Source organism: Marmota monax, unplaced genomic scaffold, assembly GCF_021218885.2.
Source record: "Marmota monax isolate L192 unplaced genomic scaffold, Marmota_monax_Labrador192_F-V1.1 WCK01_AAM20220418_F8-fsc00056, whole genome shotgun sequence".
NCBI lineage: Eukaryota > Metazoa > Chordata > Mammalia > Rodentia > Sciuridae > Marmota > Marmota monax.
Genome location: NW_026695212.1, coordinates 6,746,988 through 6,767,848, shown reverse-complemented (window position 1 = coordinate 6,767,848; position 20,861 = coordinate 6,746,988). Strand labels below are relative to the sequence as shown.

The following is a 20,861-nucleotide window of genomic DNA, read 5'->3' as shown; positions in this document are numbered from 1 at the left end:
GTGGTCAGTGTGGTATATTCTATAGGCATTTGCATGTTTATATCCATGTCTAACATGGACCCATGATTTTTCTTTCTTGTATCATCCCTATGTTTTACTATCAAGGTCATATTGTTTTTGATATAGGAGAATCTTATTCTCTGGAAGAGAATTTACATTAGAATAATCCATTCCTTAAAGATTAGTAAAATCACCTGGGCCTAGAATTTTCTTGTGGGTAAAGTTTTAAGTATTTCCTTTAATAGTAATAGCAATGCTCAAGTTTCTGATTTCCTCTTTTTTTAAAAATTTACTTTTTGTAGTTGTACATGGACAGACTGTCTTTATTTTATTTGTTTATTTTTATGCAGTGCTAAGGATCAAACCCTCATGCATGCTAGGTAAATGCTCTGCCAATGAGTTACAGCCCCAGCCCTCTGATTTCTTCTTAATCAAAACTTTTCTCCTAGGATTTTTTTTTCCACTTTACTTTAATTTTCAAGTTTATTGCCATGTTGTTCACATATGAACACAAACATTCAATCTAATATTTATTTATTGGTTTTTTTTTTTTGCAGCTATAAATTACAATCACTAGTACACCTGCAATTCTTTATAGTGTGTTCAACTAAAGAATAAGCAGAAACAGCATAGGTCAGTTAAAAAGAAATCACAGTACTTCTTGGTGTAATCTGCAATAAGGGGAAAAAGTCTTGGGCCCACTCCTTAGAAATAAATATCAAATAACCATAAAAATATTCAGCCATTTTTCAGATATTCCGGGAGGTTCATGCATGGTCCCACGCAGAGCATTAGAGTTCCTCTTTGAAATATCCCAGCTTTGCCAATGACATCTCTTTTCTCAACTGCATAATTTCCCAAAACATCTGATCAACTATACAAACAGAGAAGACAGTTGTGTAAATCATAACAAAACATCTAAAAATTTAAGATTAGGTAACAATGCAAATTGGGCATTTCCTAATGACACACCTAATGCCCAAACAGTCTTTCAATATTTCACACAAACTTCTCCACGTACTTATGGGCATTCCAGTTTTATCAATAAAAGTAATATTCATGTTTTGTCAGAACTATTTGTTCAATACTTCAAATACTATTATTTTAGCCCCCAAAAGGTATATACTTCAGTGTTTTGAGTAACTGTCAATTTTGTTCCCTCAGAAGTGAGTATAATTCAATGTTCAATTTTTCAAGTTATAATTAAACTTATAGATCTTCTTGCTTTAGTACGCTATATTTTAGCATTTTAGTCTTCGTTAACACTAACAGAGAGTGAACTAGAAAAAAGGAAAATGATACAAACCAGAAAACTCAGTAACATTCTTTGTAATAATAGGGAAAAGTCTGTGTTGGGCTCAAATTAAAAATAAATGTAAAGGATTATCTGTAAATTTCAACTCTATATTCTTTTATAATTTTCCACTATAAGTAGAAAAATCTATTTAGTATTTCAAATAATACAAGGTCTATGTCAGATGGGATTGATTTATCAGTGGTTCTCAACCAGGGGAGCTTTGTCCCCCAGGGCACATTTGGCAAAGTCAGCATACATTTTTCACTGTCACATCTAAGGACTGCTGCTGGAATCTAGTGAGTAAAGCCAGGGATACTGTTCAATATTCTACAATGCACTAACACATACCCTTCTTGACAAAGGATTATTCAGTTCAAAATGTCAACACAGGCTGAGTATCTCTTATCTGAAATGTTTGTGACCAGAAGTGTTTCAGATTTGGGATATTTTTGGATTTGAGAATATTTACATATAAATAAGGTTTCTTGGGGAAGATATCCAAGTCTAAACATGAATTCACTCATGTCTTACATACCCCTTTATCCATATAGCTTGAGTATTTTTAGTTTGCCTGTGTTGTGACTACAACTTAACGCATGAAGTCAGGTGTAGGATTTTCTTCCTGTGGCATCATATCTGCCCCAATGCTTCATTTCATGGAGCATTTTAAATTTTTAGATCTGGTATGTCAAGGTGTAGTATCAAGGTCAGGAAACCCTGCCTTAGACTTAGATGCCATTAATCCTTGTTTCATACAAGGCATAGAAAACAGATTTTAAAATTAAAATACTTGTTTACTATAAACCCACAGTCTATGACAAGTACCAAATATGTGAAGTCCAAGAGGACAGAAACCAGAGAAGGCATCACCTTTGCCGCCATAACTCATGTCATTTTCTTCTTATTTTCATAAAGTAAATTATCTTTCAGACTTTCCTACAAATCTTATTTTAACAAGGAAAAAAAAATATGCTGACAATTTAACAACATAAATCATCTGTTCTCCATTTTAAATCATATTATCCAGCAGTTATTTAAAAAGATTTCAGTGTTCTTAAAGTCATAAAAAGTATTATACAGCTCAAAGACTAATGTTACACAGACTTTTGAAATTCAGCTTAATTAAGGGCAGGTTTCATTCCTATTCTTCTAGGCATTAAAGTTCAATTATATGGGATTCTAAATAAATACAATTTTTCCAACAAACCAGAGTTTGAGAAAGACTGAAGTTTTGTTGATATGAATTTTTTTTCTTTTTTTTTTTTGAGGGGGTACCAGGGATTGAACGCAGGGGCACTCAACCACTGAGCCATGTTCCTAGCCCTATTTTGTATTTTATTTAGAGACGGTTCTCAGTGAGTTGTTTAGCACTTTGCTTTTTGCTGAGGCTGGCTTCAAACTAGTGATTCTTCTGCCTCCCAAGTCACTGAGATTTCAGGTGTGCACCACCACACCCAGCGTGACTACTTTTTCTATAGAATTGAGATTCACTAGTTTATGTGACTGAAAGACATTTTCAGTACCTAAAAATATATAAATGGGAAAATCTCCCACAATTTCAAATGCAAAACTGGCATAGACTTGTCCCTAAACTACATGTGCTCAAGAAAAACTGCTTCAAAGCTGTCAGGCCATATGAGTTTTTATGCTTGATATTTAAGACATTGGACTATAAAACCATGAGCAGTCACAGAAGACTGTATTAAAAATATTAACACACTTGTATGAGGTGGCTCATCTGGAACATCATGTGCACTTTCTGCTGGTTTAGAATGTAGCAATCTATTCCATTCAGAATCATCTCATGATTGCTTTATTAATTCACACGTGAAAGTAGAAAATACAGAAAAAATTTACCGTGAGCTCCTTCGTGGCTTCCAACAATTGTTTTAAACAAATCTGACCACTTTTAGAGCTTTCTCATTTTCATCTCTTAAGAATCAAATTTAATAATCTTTGTACTCTCCTCAACATTTACCACTTGATTGATCGCATATACCTTACAAATTAAAACTGGACTGGCTTAAAATTCAAGAGTGTAAAATGAGGCAAATAAAGAGATTGAATATTTTATTTTTAAAAAGAGACACTTTGGGGGCTTGGGTTGTGGCTCAGTGGTAGAATACACGCTCTGCACGTGTGAGGCACTGTGTTTGATCCTCAGCACCACATAAAAAACAAACATCTACAACTAAATATATATATATATATATTTTAAAGAGAGATTTATTCCCAAATTATCTACACATTTCATTAGAACTACAAAAGGGATTCAATATAAATGTAAAAAAATAAAGTTTTTTTGATATTACTTGTCATACATTTTGCTAAACCTTCATATACATACTTACAGCAAATTAAGAACACTCACCATCCTGCTGTTTCACGAGTCCCTGCTGAATATATCGAATGTATGTAAAAAAATTACATACAGAAGTGATCTAGGCAGAAAGGGAAAAAATGTCATGAGTCAATTGCCGTGCATCAAAGTGAATTTTATTAATAAACTGTGGTTAAGTCACTTACCCTATATCTGCAAAAAGGAGAAATGTAATAATAGTTGCTTGAGTCCCCTAGCTTAATTCTGTGTTTACAAGACTTACTCTGGCCAGTGAGAGCACATTTTCTGTAAAATAATAAATATCACTTTTTAAAATTAAAAGCATTTTGCTCCTGCCCTTAATATAAGTTATATATTCACTCAGTAAACAACAAATACTTGAGAACTTACTATGTAACAAACCCTTTTCTGAATGCTGGGCTATAGTGATGAAAAGAACAAAATCTGTGTCCTTAAGGAGTTTATATTCTAATATATGCTTAATACCATAACACTAAATGCTTCTAGAACCAGAAACCAAATATTTCTGTGTGATATGTCCTATCCTAGAACAAATTTAAAATAAGTAATCAGCCCTAGGACAGTGCTCAGCTTAGTACAAGGACTTCAACTTCTCAGCTGAGAACTTAATGATGACTGTTCAAGTCTCAAAACCTGTTCTTGCTGGGCAGGGTGTTGCACACCTGTAAACCGGGCAGCTTGGGAGGCTGAAGCAGGAGGATCACAAATTCAAAGAAGCCAGTCTCAACAATGTAGCAAAACCCTGTCTTAAAACAAATAAACAAAAACCCCCCAAACCCTGTTCTCAATAGCTTGCAGGGTAACAACTTCTGGATGAGGTACTTTTTTTTTTTTTCCTTGTTTAATTGGTTGGCTTATATGCACTTAATGCAGAAGTAGAAAGGACTAAGCCACATTACAAACATACTGAATCTTAACACACATATAAACAGCACACTGCATTTTGTACCATCTTTCCTATTTGGCACAAGGACTTCCCTGTCAGGGATGAGACTGTAAGCCTCTTGAGGACAGAGACAGTGTCTCATTCATCTTTAAGTGCCTGGCACAAAGCACGTGCCTGGCACACAGCTGACATTCAGTGACTGATGCATCAGTAATGAGCCACTTGTCACTACTGCTCCATGAGATGAAGCTCACTTGCTTATCAGGCTAGACTTGCCACCCTAGGAAGCTAAGAATTTGGCTAAATACAACTATTACTCTTATCAATATAAAATTAACACTGCATGGGGCTAGGGTTGTAGCTCAGTGGTAGAGCACTCGCCTCGCATGCCTAAGGCCCTGTGTTCGATCCTCAGCACCACATTAAATAAATAAATAAATAAATAAAAATAAAGGTATTTTTTAAAAAATTTAACACTTTTCTAAGTAAAATAAAGTGGTAAATGGCATTTTATATTACATTGTAAGTTATATAATAATAAAGAAAAATGTATTATATAAACATTAAATATCAGCTCTATAAGAAACATAATACAAATGTACCTCCATAGTAAGGAAACACCCTGAGGAATTTGTTGTTATTTGGAACAGGATAATTTTGGAGGTGGCCATGAAAATCACAAAACACTTTTGATCTTTTTAAGGATTTTGTCTCCATTGTTCCTTTATTAGCAAATTGTTTTAATGACTTATAACTATTTCAAAGTATTAATTACTAACTTGGGGAGAATAAAAGGTCAATAAATTTAAGATTCCAGTGTTAGAAGTTCTTGTAATTATAATTTACCCAAGAAGAAAAAGTAGCATCAAGCTGATAAAAATTATTTTTATATACACTATTCTTCTGGGAATAGATATAAAAACAGATCAAATCTTCCTCCCTTCAAGAGTCCCTGATCACATTTGGAATAATCTTGCCTTCCTCAAAATTCCTATAGCACTATGACATTTATTTAGTCACTATCTTCATAACCAGACCACAAGAATCTTGGTAAAGGCCACACTTTACATTTCATTTTAAAAAGACAATATGTCAGGTGTGGTGGCACACACCTGTAATCCCAGAGGCTCAGGAGGCTGAGGCAGGAGGATCAGAAGGTTCAGCAACTTACTTGGAGGATCACAAGCTTCAGCAACTTACTTGGCAAGGCCCTAGCAACTTACTGAGAACCTGTCTCAAAAAAATAAAAACAGGCTGGGAATGTGGCTCAGTGGTTAAGTGTCCCTGGGTTCAATCCCTCATACCAACAAATAAATAAATAAAAAGGGCTGGGCTGTAGTACAATGGAAAATGGCTTGCCTACAAGTGTGAGACACTGGGTTCGATCCTCAGCACCACATAAAAATAAATAAAGGTATTGTGTCCATCTACAACTAAAAAAATATTTTAAAAAATAATAAAAAGACCTCTTCCTTCAGTTTTTCCACATGATATATCCTACAAACTCCTTGGCTTCTGAGCTCATGCCAACAAGCACAGTATCCTTAAACTGGCAAACTGTTCTCTAAGTATGTAACTGTTTTACTAAAACACTGTAAATTCATTTTCACTAATACCCCTATTTGTCATCATTCGATGGTATTTGCAAATGTATTATATGTGTGATATATCATAGACACAAAATTTAAATTATACAATAAAAACTATTATATGCTATATTTAAAATAAAGTATGACATAGAGCTTCAAAGTATAAAAAAATGCTATCACAAAATTTGATTCTTCAATTGAGGGGTTGAAGGACTAAGTTAAAAATACTTGGGTGTTTGTAGAATTTAAATCCTTTCCTATGATTCAGGGGCCACTGTGCTAGAGGTGTGTCACAAGGGGAGTGTGACACAGGACAGACTCTGGGTAGATGTGTGGCTCACAGACAGACTCCACAAACAGTCACATGAATACAATCATTCTCTAAGCTTGCTGAGAATGTATGCACATCGTGAGAAATGGAAGAACAGAACTTTTACAACAGATTTTAACAGACTTATTAGTTAATTTCAACCAGTCTTTTCATCTTCTGACTTCACAATAATCCTGAGGAAAGTCAATTATTGCTTTCTACAAGCTCTGTTGGGCTTTCCAGTCTCCCATATTGATCTGCTTTTTATATACTAACTAAGTACCTTCCTCAAAAGTTTTCCAAGTCATTTTTAAAACATAAAACAGGGTACAATTCAGTGTTGGTTTTAGGCCAAACATTTACCTTTATCTAAAACCAGCACTATCTAAAAACTGGTTTTAATCTTTCCTACTCATGGGATTGGACGAAAACAGCTTGCCTTGCTATGAAATATGGCAGTCTTACCTCTGACCCCAAACAGCAGGCTGGGGATAGAAGTAGAGTGCATGTCCACCAGGTGCAAGAAGACCCAGGGTTCAATCCCCAACACCACAAAAAAACATACTTACACACACACACATGTAAATCCCAAATACTTTTCACACATGAAAGACAGAACTGATTATTTACAAAAGTGAGAACACTTTATATTAGCAATATGCAAGGTGAGGATTGAACCAATTTCTTTGGCACCCTGTTTTTATTGATAAGACTTGGTCTAATTCAGTATCTCCTCAAATTATTTTTATGGTAACCCTCAGAAATATTTCACACAGACACCCAGTGTACACAGCTATACACAAGTATAACAAATAAAAATCTGCCTACAATCCACTAAATGGGTCACAACATGGGGTTAAAAAAACAAAAACCATGTTTCTAATCATTAGTCTACCTGGATCCCTATCATATATGTATATTTTTGTAATTTAAAAGACTCTCTTGATGCTAAATTTGAAATGTTATCTCCCACACTGTCTGGGAATCTGTTTTGGGGCTCTGAATAGAAACCCAAGGAGATGTAACCACAATTAAAACTAAAAAAATTAACAAATGCACACACACAAAAATTCATTATTTTTACAAGCTACAAATGTGAAAACCTACTTTGGTCCTCCACATTCCACAGCAGAAGCTTTCACAAATCGAATAGGTTGTAATCCCACTGGTTCAATGCTTAGAGTATTGTTTTCCACAGCCTCCAGAACAGCTGAAGCCAACTTAAAAAAAAAATAAAAGTATTAGATGCCATGCTGGCAGAAAAGCACCAAATTATATTCTATGGTTAACTAATTTTATGAATTAATCTTTCCCCAAGTTTCACTAACTTGGCCTTACCTAACAAAAAGGAAAAAAAAATACATATTCTCGATTTAACTTCTTTTATAATTCAGATACTGGTATGAAAGGCAATTTAGTTGTAGTGAAGTAACTTTTTTCATTATCTAAGGTATTAATTCCAGTCTCTGTTCACTTCTTACCTACAATTAACCCCCACTGTAAATGCCATTTCAGAATGAATATCCTAATGCTTTCTTCTGCTAATTTACATACATGTCATTTATAACACAGCAACATATACTAATTTTAGACAATATATTTTCTCAATATGTATTTATATTTATAAAAGACTGCAAAAAATAATTGCATTATCAAATATTAAGTCTCCAGATGGAGAAGGTAACAACTGATTAGTAGGTAACAAAGGTAAATTTCTGAGGGCTGAGGATGGAGCTCAGTGGCAGAGCATTTTGACAACCTAAATAAAGCCTGGTTCAATCCCCACCATCACACACACACACACAAAAAAGCAAGCTTCTTCAGCTTAGCAAGATAACTAATACTGAATGGCCTATTTGAAACCAGCTACAGAGCTATAATAAACACACATTCATATCAAAAGTGTTACAATGTTCATATTAAGTTCTCCTTAAAAGTAATGTTATAACTAAATCCTTAAAAGACTTAATACAAAACTCTTAGGATTAAATTTCTTAAACATTAATTTACAGAATATCTGAAGACAAACCTTTTATATGGAAGAACAAAGTAAAATTATGACTTTACATTTGTATATGACTTGTATTTTTAAAAAGTTTTTATATATAATCTACTTCACTTCTTTCTCTTAACCCTGTGGCAAAGGCAAAGAAGGCGTTATTTTTCCTGTTTAAAAAGATGCAGAAACTAAACATGGATTTTTATCACATACAAAACTTTTAACAAGACTGTATAGAGAACTTCCCTTACACTAAACCTGGAACTGCCGATCAAGAAATAAGCCCTCCTCCCTAAATGTATTTACACTTCACTTCAGTGCAACACACACTTCAGTGTGAATGATCCTCTGCTCAAAGAAGAAAAGATGTTCAGTAACTGAATGCCAACAACTATGACTCTAATATGGAATGGAAAAAATGGCAAAACATAACATTTTATAATAACTTACTAATGTAAGAAATATGAAAATATGTAACATGACTTAGTAAAAAGAACAGAAACAACTTTAATGCATTCCTACAAAAAAGAAAAAAAAATTACCTCACTTTTTGAGAATGTTAAACATGGAAAGATATCTTCCTGATAGATTTTGTCTAAGAAAGGACATGTTCTGTCCATTGTGGGCTCATCCTTCCAAGATCTGAATTCGTTATACAGAGATAAATCAGCCTAACAAACCAAAAGAAAGCACAAAACAACTTTATAAAAAGAACAAACACAAAACCATTTTATAAAACAAAAATCTAATTTAAACATTACTGAAAAGTAAACGCTCATTTAAAATAATGAACTGAAACATCCCTGATTCGTTTTAAAACATGTTAGCAATTTTTCTTTAAGAAAAAAAAAATGACTCTGAAATGACTGACTGACCCTTTTTAATGTATCCACTATGGTATCCAATGATTCTACCTTTTTCCTCAACTCTGGTCCCCCAAAATTAACATTGGAGCTGTTCTTAAGACAAAGGTGCACACTGTTTTAATATAAAAACGGGTAAGTCTTTTCTGAAAACAATGATAAAGTGGAGCCAAGTTAACGAAGTAAACTGCTCAAACTGAGACTAAACTGTGAAACTTAATATGGGGTAAAAAATGACACTAATTGCTCTGCTATTACCTGAAAATATTTCTAGAAGAATTGCCAAAATGTTCATTGTATTAGCAAAAAGACAAAAAGAAGCACACATTAGGCTGCTAAATTGACTATCTTAAAATATGTTTAGATATTTCTGGTACATCAACATCTAGTAATTACCATTTGAATTACTGAGAATAATCCACTTCTGGTACTCATTTTCCTAACCACTTCTTTAGCTATTCCTCTTCTTTCCCTTCTCCCTATAACAAAATTTCCCCAAGTATTCTTCCCTGCAGATCCTAATATTCCCTCTACTTACCTATTCAACACCATCTGCTGGAAGACAAAGCTACACCTACACCAGCCACCCAAAGAGAAGTGTCTCCCTTGTTCTTTTACAATCCTAAGCCACTCTTCTCCAGATGCACTTAATACCCTATGTATGACACATGGGACTACAGTTGTGGCTGGCTTCTAAGTAGCTTAATCAGAGGTGCAGTTTCTTTATGTGAAAGTAACAAAAGGCTGAGGGTATCCAAGCTTTACTACAGACTTTCTTTTAAGATGTATAATGACAATCTCAATGTGAATTTTTTCATCCCAATTCATAAATTCCTTGAATCAAATTAAAGGCAAAAGGATAAAGAATATTAGCAGATAAATACTTAATGTTTTCATATTCATTTTCTTTGTAAGTTTATTAAAAAAATGAACATAAACCCCAAGGCAGATATGGTATTCTAAGGAAAGAGTCTAATGTAAAGGCAGTAATTTAAACCATTTCTTAAAAGCTGACTCTTGCAACAACTATGGTAAGCATTTTATAAATTTAATCCACAGAACTGTGTGAGACAGCTATTACAATCACCATTTTATAGATAAGGAAGTTATGACTTAAATAAAGTAACTTGCCCAAGGCTATACAGTAAGAAAATAGTAAAGTCTACACTCAAAAAATCTGAGCAGTATGATCTTAAAGACTGCCTTGAGTGTGTGTCTGCATGCATAAATGAGTTTTAAAGGCTTTCAGAAGATAGGTTGCTAATAACATGACTGCATGTCCCATCAGGTTTTCTACAGAATCACGGGCATATTTTGTTTGAGATAGTCACATCTGATTCTAAGAGTTACATTAGGCCAATTTTTTGTCTTATTAAAACTTTTTGACATTTTTCATAACACATCAGAATATAAGATAATACCTAAAAAAGCAAAAAGCTATTATTTTGAAGTTATATGCTGCCTATTCTTATTTTAAGGAATTTCAAAAACCAAAAAACAAACCTTTAAAATATTCCATGAGAAAACATCTAAATTTTGTCAGTATAAACACAGGGGAAAAGAACAAAATTACACATGAGTGAGAAACTATAGCAAAAATGCAAGTGGGAACAAGCCATTAAAAATGCTATTTAAGTTCAAAGAAATCAAAATTAAAGTTATGACTAAAAATGTTTGTTAAATATTTCAAAGAAAGCAATGTATATTTTATATTTTGTAACATCCAGATTTGACCAAGTATTTCTAATTAGCATTTTCATTAATAACAAAACAAAATGCAATTCAATTAAGATAATTTAATAAATTCCTGGCTTCCATGAAAAAATTTAACTGAAAAATTATAAATAGCTTCTTCGAGATTATGATGGATTTGAATTCAACAATGTAAAATATAGCTCTTGAGGAAAAAAAACAGGGATGGGACTGGGGTTGTAGCTCAGTAGTAGAGTACTTGTCTAGAGTGTGTGGGGCACTGGGTTCGATCCTCAGCATTACATAAAAATAAATTTTAAAAAAGGTATTGTGTCCAACTACAACTAAAAAAAAAAAAAGAAAGAAAGAAAAGAAAACACAAGGAAGTGGTGCTCCATGAATTATTGATGAATCCCCTGGGAAATGCTTTGCCATCGTTTGCAATGATAAAATTAAAAATATTTTATAATAACATAATTTTTACTCTTAAGTATTCAAAACATTAGCACACTAACTCAGTTATCTTTATAACATGTCTTCTAAAATGATAAAGCTGCCATTATTTCTATTTTTTGTTGCTTAAGTATCTGAATTAACTCTAAGAATCTCTTAATAATAAAAAATTCTACTTTTCTCAGAATTAAATAAAAGCAATACACTAATTTTTAAGAAAATCACCTTAAAGCTAGGTATGAAGGTCAGTGGTAGAGCATTTGCTTAGCATGCACTAGACCCTGGGTCCAATCCCCAACATTGAAAAAAAAACCAAAAACACCTTGTTTTATTTTCACATATTTCTTATATTTGTAATTTACAAGAGCATTCTAGCAATACATTTTAGTAACCTAAGAACTAGGTTACTAAAGCCACCCACTCTCCTTTATATAACACAAGACAGTTTGTTCCCTAAATGAAAAATTGAGATTAAGAAACTTACCAAGTTTCCAGCAGGTACTCCAAGGGCAGTCAAGTAGAAAATGGAAGTGAAGAATCCCTGAAAGCAGCCAGCTCTAGATAAAGCCTCCCCCATCTTAATATTTCATATTTTGTACTAAAAGTTTTGCTGGCAAAAATCATAACTGACCTCAGTGATGAGAATTAACAAGTATCAATAGAGTCAGAGGGGACAGTCCTTGACCAGTTACCTCTTTGCAGTCTTTTACAATTGGCTGTATCACACTGAGGTCCTGATGACTGCCACTCATAGCACTGCTTGTACTTTTATTTCTTGTATGCCCCTTTTTAAAAGGTGTCTTTCCACCTGGCAGAGGCTCTTGTGTGGGTGACGTTGGAGAACTGGACAACACGAGTGTCTTCAACGCAGCTACTTCTGCTTGAAGTACATCAATCTTGAAGAGAAACCAACAGTAATACACACTAAATATGTTTTATGACATATGTAGCCAAATGCTAGCAATTTGCTCAAGACACTTTCAAAGATGGAAAATAAGCCTAATTTGTCTTTCCTGTGGAGTAATAAAATGAAAGTATATCCAAGTTTTTTGATGTTTCTACAAGGTCTGAATACAATTACTAGTCATCAAAATGATCAAAAACAAAATATTTAATGTATATAAACTTTTGAAATCTTCAAAATTTAATAACTCATGATCAGTTGTAGTTCACTCCTAAAATAGTAGATTTTAATAATTTTAATAGTAAAAAATAGATCTTACTAAAATAGTAACATCTAACATTTATGTGGCTTTTCAGTAAGCTAAGAAAATAAATGTTCACTTTAAGATGTGATTTACAAGGCTTTAAATCATTTGGTTCTAATATAAATGGACACCAATGTTCACTATTAATTATATCTAGGTAGCAACTATTTTCTTCTTTACATTTTTCTATAGCTTTCAAAGCTAGAATAAGTACTACTTTTACAACCAGAACAAAAATCTAATCAGTATTAATGTATCCTTAAAATGATTATTAGTAATTTCTTTAAATTTCATTCTATTAAAAGCCATAAAAACTTACTTTCCCTTGTGCTTCTTTCAGCTGTTTTTCTGCTGTTGCCTGCTTGACATTTGCTTCTCTCACCATCTTGTGAGCTTCCTGAAAAAGTTAATATCTCAAATTTTGGAAACAAAGGATTTAACATTTGTTTTCAAAAATCAATTGACAAGCGCTGGGGTTGTAGCTCAGTAGCAGAGCACTTGTCTCACACATGTGATGCACTGGGTTCGATCCTCAGCACCATATAACAATAAATAAACAAAATAAAGATACTGTGTCCATCTATTAAAAAAAATCTAAAAAAGCCAACTGCCAAGCATCTATAATTGAAGCAAATGCATACTGCCAAAATTTACCCTGAAACTAAGAATTCAATATCAACTACCAAAACAGCAGTTGACATGAGACAAATTATTAGGAACTAAAAACAGGTACACTCCATTTAGTACCTATTACCACTGAGGCAGCCAAGTTGAGTTCAATCATTCTGATAATGCTTTTATAAGGATTGTGACTTTGATGAAAAAAAAGATAATGGCTCACAGGTCAAAGCCAACTTCCTTGCAGTTAGGTGTTTATAATTTGATCATGATATGTATACATGTGTGTATGTATAAGTGTGTATACATACATGTATATATATATTCATATTAATCATAGCAAAGATAAGGGACAAAAATATTAATGCATCAATAATATTGTAGTTTATAGGGATGACAATTGAGAAGCCTCAGAACTTCCAATAAAAACATTCACAAAATAGTACTAAGTGAAAATTTTGTACAGAGCAACCTAAAAAGGGAAAATCAGAAAATATGAAACTCTAGGTATTTAATTCCTTTCCACACATACAATATTTACTTATTGAGCATTTATTCATGACATCTCTTTGTGAGGTACCATTCTAGTGCTGATAATACATTGGGAAGAGAGACAAGGTCCCTGCTCTTAGAGAGCTTACATTCTAATAATCAAACATCAGGGCAAGAATTCCAGATTTTATTTTTAAGTGTAAAAGGAAGGCTTTTTTTATTTTAAGAAGAGGTATGACATGGTCTCAATTAAAAATTATGCTGCCATGGGGCTGGGGCTGTGGCTCAGCTGTAGCACACTTGCCTGGCATGTGTGAGGCACTGGGTTCAATTCTCAGCACCGCATATAAATAAATAAAATAAAGGTCTATCAACAACAACAAAAAATATTTTAAAAATTATGCTGTTGTATGGAATGATTCTCAGGATTCAGGAAGATTAGAAAAATATGGGATTATATAGTTCCCTGTAATATAAGAATTTATATTTCAGAGTTTCTACTTATACTTTCTCTAAGGGAAAGACAGAAGGTAGGGAGGTTTAAAGACATTTAGTAAATAAAGTAGTTTGAAACTGCACCTCACTAGGTCTGCCAAATGCTGGGTCAAAGAGTGGAAGTTCCCTACAATGGTGATCCCATTCATCCACTTGCTCTTACAGTACTGTAAAGAGTTGTGGTTTGTGTGTGCCTATGAACTCATAAATCACATTAGTTTAAATATAAGAATCTTCACTATCAATGATTTATATGAAATGAAATTAACCACAAAAATATTCCATGCACCATTATGCTGATTTCTTGGCAAGGTCCTTAATAACTAAATGAGTTGAACATTTTCTTTTTAAAAATAATTGTTTCAGATTTGCCAAAATTTTCCAGGATAAGTAGCTGTGAACTGAAGACTATCTGGCAGATATTTTCAAAATAATGAACAAATCTAATCTGACCTTTCAAGATAAGTGACATTAGCTATAAAAGTAACTCATATTATGGGGGAAAATATATTTAAATATTTGGAAATAGACTCTACTTTCAATAATAGTGGACTATACAATTTGGACCATATAGAGAACAATTAGCAAAGCTAACAAGGTTTCGTTGGTTATTTTTGTTTTTAATGTGTCTGAAAACATTGAGAGCTAAGAAAACTGAACAATTAGAGGTCAAGACCAGAAAAAGTAAACACAAAAAAACGAGGTGGAATTTGAGGTGACCTTTCCACTAGAGACAAGTGATAATGAAAAATACCTCTGCACATAATTGGGGTCCCAAAAGGAAAGAAGAACTAGGCTGAGGCAGAAGCAGTATCTAAAGAGATAATGCACAAAATTTTGCAAATCGACAAAAGTCATCAAAAGGCAGATTTTTCAAAGGTTTGGAACTTTTCATCACTTTGTCCTTCTGAAGCTCAAAGTGATATTAAAAAATCATCTATACCAGGAATCAGCAAACATTCTCTGTAAAGGGCCAAATAGTATTTTTGGATTTGAGGGCCATATACAGTTTCTGTTGCAAATGTTCAATTTATCTTTTGCAGTGTGAAAGCAGCCATGGGTAATATATAAACAAATGAATGTGCCTATCTCAATAAAAATTTATGAGCAATGAAAGTTACATTTCATATAATTTCATTTTAAACATGCTACCACTTGCAAAAGTTGCCTTTTAAGGGATATGGTTGCAATGGCAGCTACCTTACCAAATTTCAAAGATACAATATAGTCTGCCACCAGGCTGCACATTAGATCTTCAGAATTTATTCATCCTACATAACTGAAATTTTGTACCATTTGACCAACATCTCTCATTTCTCCAATCCTCAACCTCAAACAACTACCAATCTACTCTGCTTATGAGTTCAACTATTTTAAATTTTATCTAAGTGGAGACTGGGCAACATTTTCCTGTATCTGGCATTTCTCAATTAACCTGTGTCCTCTAGATTCATCAATGTTATCTAAAATGGCAGAATTTCCTTTTTAAGGTCGAATAATACTCCAAGATATACAGAAACATCAGATTTTATTTTCATATCTTTACTATTGAGACATTGCTGCAATGAACATGGAAGTACAGGCATCAAGATACTAATTTTATTTCCTTTGGATATACACTTAGAAGTGAGATTGCTGGTAATTTTTAATTTTTCTGAGGAGGAACCCCCATACTGTTTTATATAATGGCTATCCCAATTTACATACCCACTGTTATGATTTGGATATGAAATGTGTAAAACAGTGCAGTAGTGTTCAGAGGTAAAATGATTACATTATGAGAGCTGTAACCTCATCCATGGATTAATCCATTTGATGAGTTAATAGTTTAAATGGATTAATGGGTGGTAACTTTAGGCAGACAGGGTACAGCTAAAGGAAGAAAGTCACTGGCAGCATGCCCTTGGAGATTATATTATGCTCTGCTCCTTGTACTTATTTTCTTTCTCTGCTTCCTGGCTGTCATGAACTGAGTAGCTTTCCTCTGCCAGGCCCTCCTGCCATTATGTTCTGCTTTACACTGGGCCCAGAGCTATGGAGTTAGCCAGCCATGGAATTAACCTTTGAACCCATGACCCAAAATAAACTTTTCCTCATCCTTTTGGGGTTTTGGTCACAATGACCCAAAACTGACTAAAACAAGAATTTGGTTCTAGGAGTGGGGCCATTTCTGTGACTAACCTGACCATGTGGTCCATAAGTATTTGGAACTGGTTTGCAGGGGGATTTTGGAAAAGTTTGGAGATGCAGGATGCAGAAGCCTTAGAATGTTGTAAGCAGAGCTTGATGGGTGAGACTGATGGGATCTCAGAAGACCAGAATGTCAATAGGAATGCTGACAGTAAAGATTTGGCTCAAGTTTCAGAGGGGAAGGAGGACTCTATTAAAATTGAGTCCTCAAGTTTAGAGAACTAGAGGTCATTGACTAGAGGTCATTCATGTAACTTTTGGCAAAAATAGCTGTCTACATTTTGCCCATATCCTGAGACTTAGCATGAGGTTAAATGCAAAGGCTGAATGGACCACTCAGGCACTGGTATGGACACTGCTGATGCCCTTTAGCCAAGTTTACAGTGATAATCAGCAGCAGAAAGCAAAGCAGAAAGATCTGAAAAACTTGCAATTTGGCCAGAAAATTGTGAGTAAAACTGGGATCAAGGAAGTGTGGTTGTTGAAGAATTTACAACTACTGAAGAAATGCTAAATACTTCACACAGCCAGACAATAGAAAAGACAGCTTGAAGGCATACTGGGAATTGGCAAGGCCACATCTATCACAGGCTCAAGGGTGTAAAAATAAAAACTCCTTTGAGACCAGACAATGAGAGCACCCTGCTTGCACAAGGGGTGGCCTAAAAAGTTGTTTCACCATGCTCAGCCACTCACAGGCCACTATAGCCACGGTGCCAGAAGGCTTGGCTACTGTTCAACATGGCAGCAAAACTTGGTGTCATCCATGTGGTGCTGGTTCTGCATGAATGCAGAATGATGGAGTCACGGGGTCATGGAGGCTTCCACCAAAATGTCAAAGGAAGACCTGGGAAGCCAGGCAAAGTAAAGCAGAGTTGGAATCCCTGAGAAGGCAATGCATGAAGATGTAAGAAGAAAGCCAAAGCTGCAGAAATCAAGCAGAAACAAACCAAGAGAAATGCCACGTGGGCTATAACCAGCAATATTATGGGGGCAGAACCACACAAGCCCTTTGGAGAAAACATCATGATGCCATGTCCCCTTGATGCTGGACCTAAGCTACAGGACTTGTTAGCCCAGGTGGACTTAGTTCTTGCTTTGGTCTCATCTTCTTTCCATGTCCCTACTTCTCCCTTTTGGAATGGAAGTACTTCGTGCCATCATATGTAACCTGCTTTTGATCTTTATAGAGGCTCACAGATAAAGAGTTTGCCTTGAGTCTCAGATGAGATTTTGGACTTGGTCTTCTGAGTAATGCTGCACAGCAGTCAACAAAATAAAATGGCAACATATGAGACGATAGAGTGTTTTGGAAATGAATTAAATGTATTTTGCATTGTGAGATAGGCATGAGCTTTCGGAGGCCAGGGGCAGAATTTAATGGTATAAATATGAGGTGTCTTGCCAAAAGTTCATGTGTAAGAAAATGTATTAATGTTCAGAGGCAAAATTGTTTTAAGAGTATAAGAGTTGTAACCAGATTGGTGGATTAATCCATTTGATAGATTGATAATCTGAATGGATTAATGGGTGGTTATTGAAGGCAGATACGGTGTGGCTGGAGGAAGTAGACCAGTAGGGGTATGCCGGTGGAATTATATTATCCCTGATTCATTTCGTACTAGCTCTCCAGCTCTTTCCTGGCTGTAACAAACTAAGTAGCTTTCCTTTGCCACACTCTTCCACCATGATGTCTTGCCTCATATTGGGGTTTACTATTTTGTCCCTGGTGAGCAGAACTCTCTCTGCTTCATGGTTGTGATGTCCTGAGTTGCTTCTTTCTGTCACATCCTTCTGCCGTGATGTTCTACTTCACCTTAGGTCCAGAGCTATGGAGTTGGCTGACCATGGACTAAACCTCTGAATCCATGAGTCAAAATAAACTTTCCCTTCTCTGAGTTGTTCTTGTCTGGCCTTTTGGTCACAGAACACAAAACTAAAACACCGACCAACAGTGTACAAGGGTTCTTTTTCTGTATATACTTGACAACATCTTTTATATTTTGGATATCTCATTGGGTTTTGATTTGTATTTACCTGATGATAAAAGATGCTGAGCAGGGCTGGGGATGTGGCTCAAGCGGTAGCGCACTTGCCTGGCATGCGCGTGGCGCTGGGTTCGATCCTCAGCACCACATAAAAATAAAATAAAGATGTTGTGTCCACCAAAAACTGAAAAATAAATATTAAAAAATTCTCTCTTAAAAAAAAAAGATGCTGAGCACCTTTTAATATATTTGTTGGCCATATGTATTGATTTTAAGGAAAAGCATCTAGGCAGGTCTTTAACCTATTTTTCAATTGTGGGGTTTTTTGGGGGGGAGGAAGGAGGTCTTTTCCTTTTGGTTATTGAGTGCCTTGTATATTAACCCCTTATCAGATACATAGTTTGCAAATATTTTCTCCCACTTAGTAGGCTGCCTTTTCATTTTGTTCAGTTTGCTGTGCAGAAGTTTGATGCAATTCTACTTGTCTAATTTGCTTTTGTTGCCTGTGCTCTTGATATAGTAGTGTTGTGGTTTCAAGTTTTCCTTATCCAATTTGAGTTTATTTTGTGTTATTGTTGTTGTTTATGCCATGAGATAAAGATCCAATTTCATTTGTCTGCATGTGTATATCCAGTTTCCCCAGCACCATTTATTGAAGACACTATCCTTTCTCAACCGTGTATTTATAAGCACCCTTCACATAAATGCATAGGCTTATTTGGGGGCTACTTAGTTCCAATTGTCTTTTTATCAGTGCCACACTGGTTTGACTACTGTAGCTCTGTCATATATTTTGAAATAAGGAAGTGTGACATATCCAGCTTTTCTTTCTTGTTGAAAACTGCTTTTGTGGGATAGGGTTGTGGCTCAGTGGTAGAGCACTTGCCTAGCATGTGTGAGGCACTGGGTTCAATTCTCAGCACCACATATAAATAAATGAATAATAAAATAAAGGCCCATCAACAATTTATATATATTTATATTTTTTAAATGTGTGTGTGTGTGTGTATGTGTGTATACACATACACACACACACAAAAAAAAAGAAAACTGCTTTTGCTCTTTGGCAGATCTGAAAGAATTTTAGGATTTTTTTTTTCTATTTCTGAAAAAAAAATCATTGGGATTTTGAGAGGGATTGCACTGAATCTGTAATCACTTTTGGTTTTATGGACATTTTAACAATATTAATTTTTTCAAGCCATGAACATAGGATATCTTTTTATGTATCTGTCTTCTTTAACTCCCCTCATCCACATATTATAATATTCAGCATACAAATCTTTAATCTCTTTGGTTAAGTTTATTCCTAAGTATTTAATTCTTTTTAGTATTTTTGCAAACAGGATTTTCTTAATTTCCTTTTCAGATAGTTCACTGTGTATAGAAACACCACTGATTTTTGTATCCTGCATTTTTACTAAATTCATTTGTTAGTTCTAACTTTTGTTAATGAATCCTTAGGACTTTCTATATATGTTAATATCACCTTCAAATATATGATTTTTTTCTTTCTCTTGTCTAATTACTCTGGCTAGGACTTCAGTACTGTCTTAAGTAAAAGTGGCAAAGAGCAGGCAACCTTTGCCTTGTACCAGATTTTAGAGGAAAAGCTTTCAACTTTTTTCCTATTGACAGTGATGTGAGCTATAAGTTTTTCATATATAGTTCTTAATGTGTGGAATTACACTGCTTCAATACCTATTTTGTTGAGAGTTTTCATGATCAATGGATATTAAATTTTGTAAAGAGGTCTTTCTACATCTATTGAGATGATCACATGATCTCCATCTGTTAACACGACTGTATTATAATGATTGATTTACCCATGTTCAACCATCTTTTCATCACAGGGATAAATCCCATTTGGTCATGGTATATTTATTCTTGTCATATGCTGCTAAATTCAGTTTTCAATCATTTTATTGAAAATTTTTGTACCTATGTGTATCAGGAATATTGACCCATAGCTGTTTTCTCATGTCTTTGCTTACCTGGTTTTCAATGGAATGCTGGCACTTCTGTTCTTTTGCCAGTTTTATTTCTCCAGCCTTTCACTTTTAGACTATATGTGTCCTTAAATCTAAGGTGAGTCTCTTACAGACAGTATATAATTGGCATTTTGTTTTTTACCCATTCAGCCACTCTTAGCCTTCTGATTGGAAAGTTTAGTTCATTTACACTTAAAGCAATTATTGTAAGGTAAGGGTTTACTCTTGCCATTTTATTAAATTTATTTTTATTTATTTATTTGTTTGTTTGTTTATTGTCTGTGTTGTAGTTTCCTTGCTCCTCTCTTTTTTGTTGTTATTTAGTGTGGTCTGATGATATTTTGTGGCCATATATTTTGATTCTTTTCTTTTTGTCTTTTGTGTATCTAAATTTTGTTTAGTTTTTTGTTTTGTTTTGTTTTTGGTTA

At 34.3% G+C, this 20,861-nt stretch overlaps 1 protein-coding gene across 2 annotated transcripts in view; it reads right to left on the bottom strand.

Annotated features, from left to right (window-relative positions):
* Positions 1-517: 517 nt before the first annotated feature.
* Positions 518-20,861, bottom strand: part of Rab3ip (RAB3A interacting protein) — a 61,352-nt gene continuing 41,008 nt past the window's right edge. For both annotated transcript variants that reach the window (XM_046430702.2, XM_046430703.2), the window contains 7 exons: positions 12,979-13,056; positions 12,144-12,347; positions 8,986-9,114; positions 7,552-7,664; positions 3,824-3,923; positions 3,669-3,738; positions 518-874 (listed from right to left, as the gene is read on the bottom strand). In XM_046430702.2, coding sequence (XP_046286658.1) covers positions 792-874; positions 3,669-3,738; positions 3,824-3,923; positions 7,552-7,664; positions 8,986-9,114; positions 12,144-12,347; positions 12,979-13,056 — 777 coding nt within the window. In that variant the 3' untranslated portion in view covers positions 518-791. The remainder of the gene's footprint in view (positions 875-3,668; positions 3,739-3,823; positions 3,924-7,551; positions 7,665-8,985; positions 9,115-12,143; positions 12,348-12,978; positions 13,057-20,861) is intronic.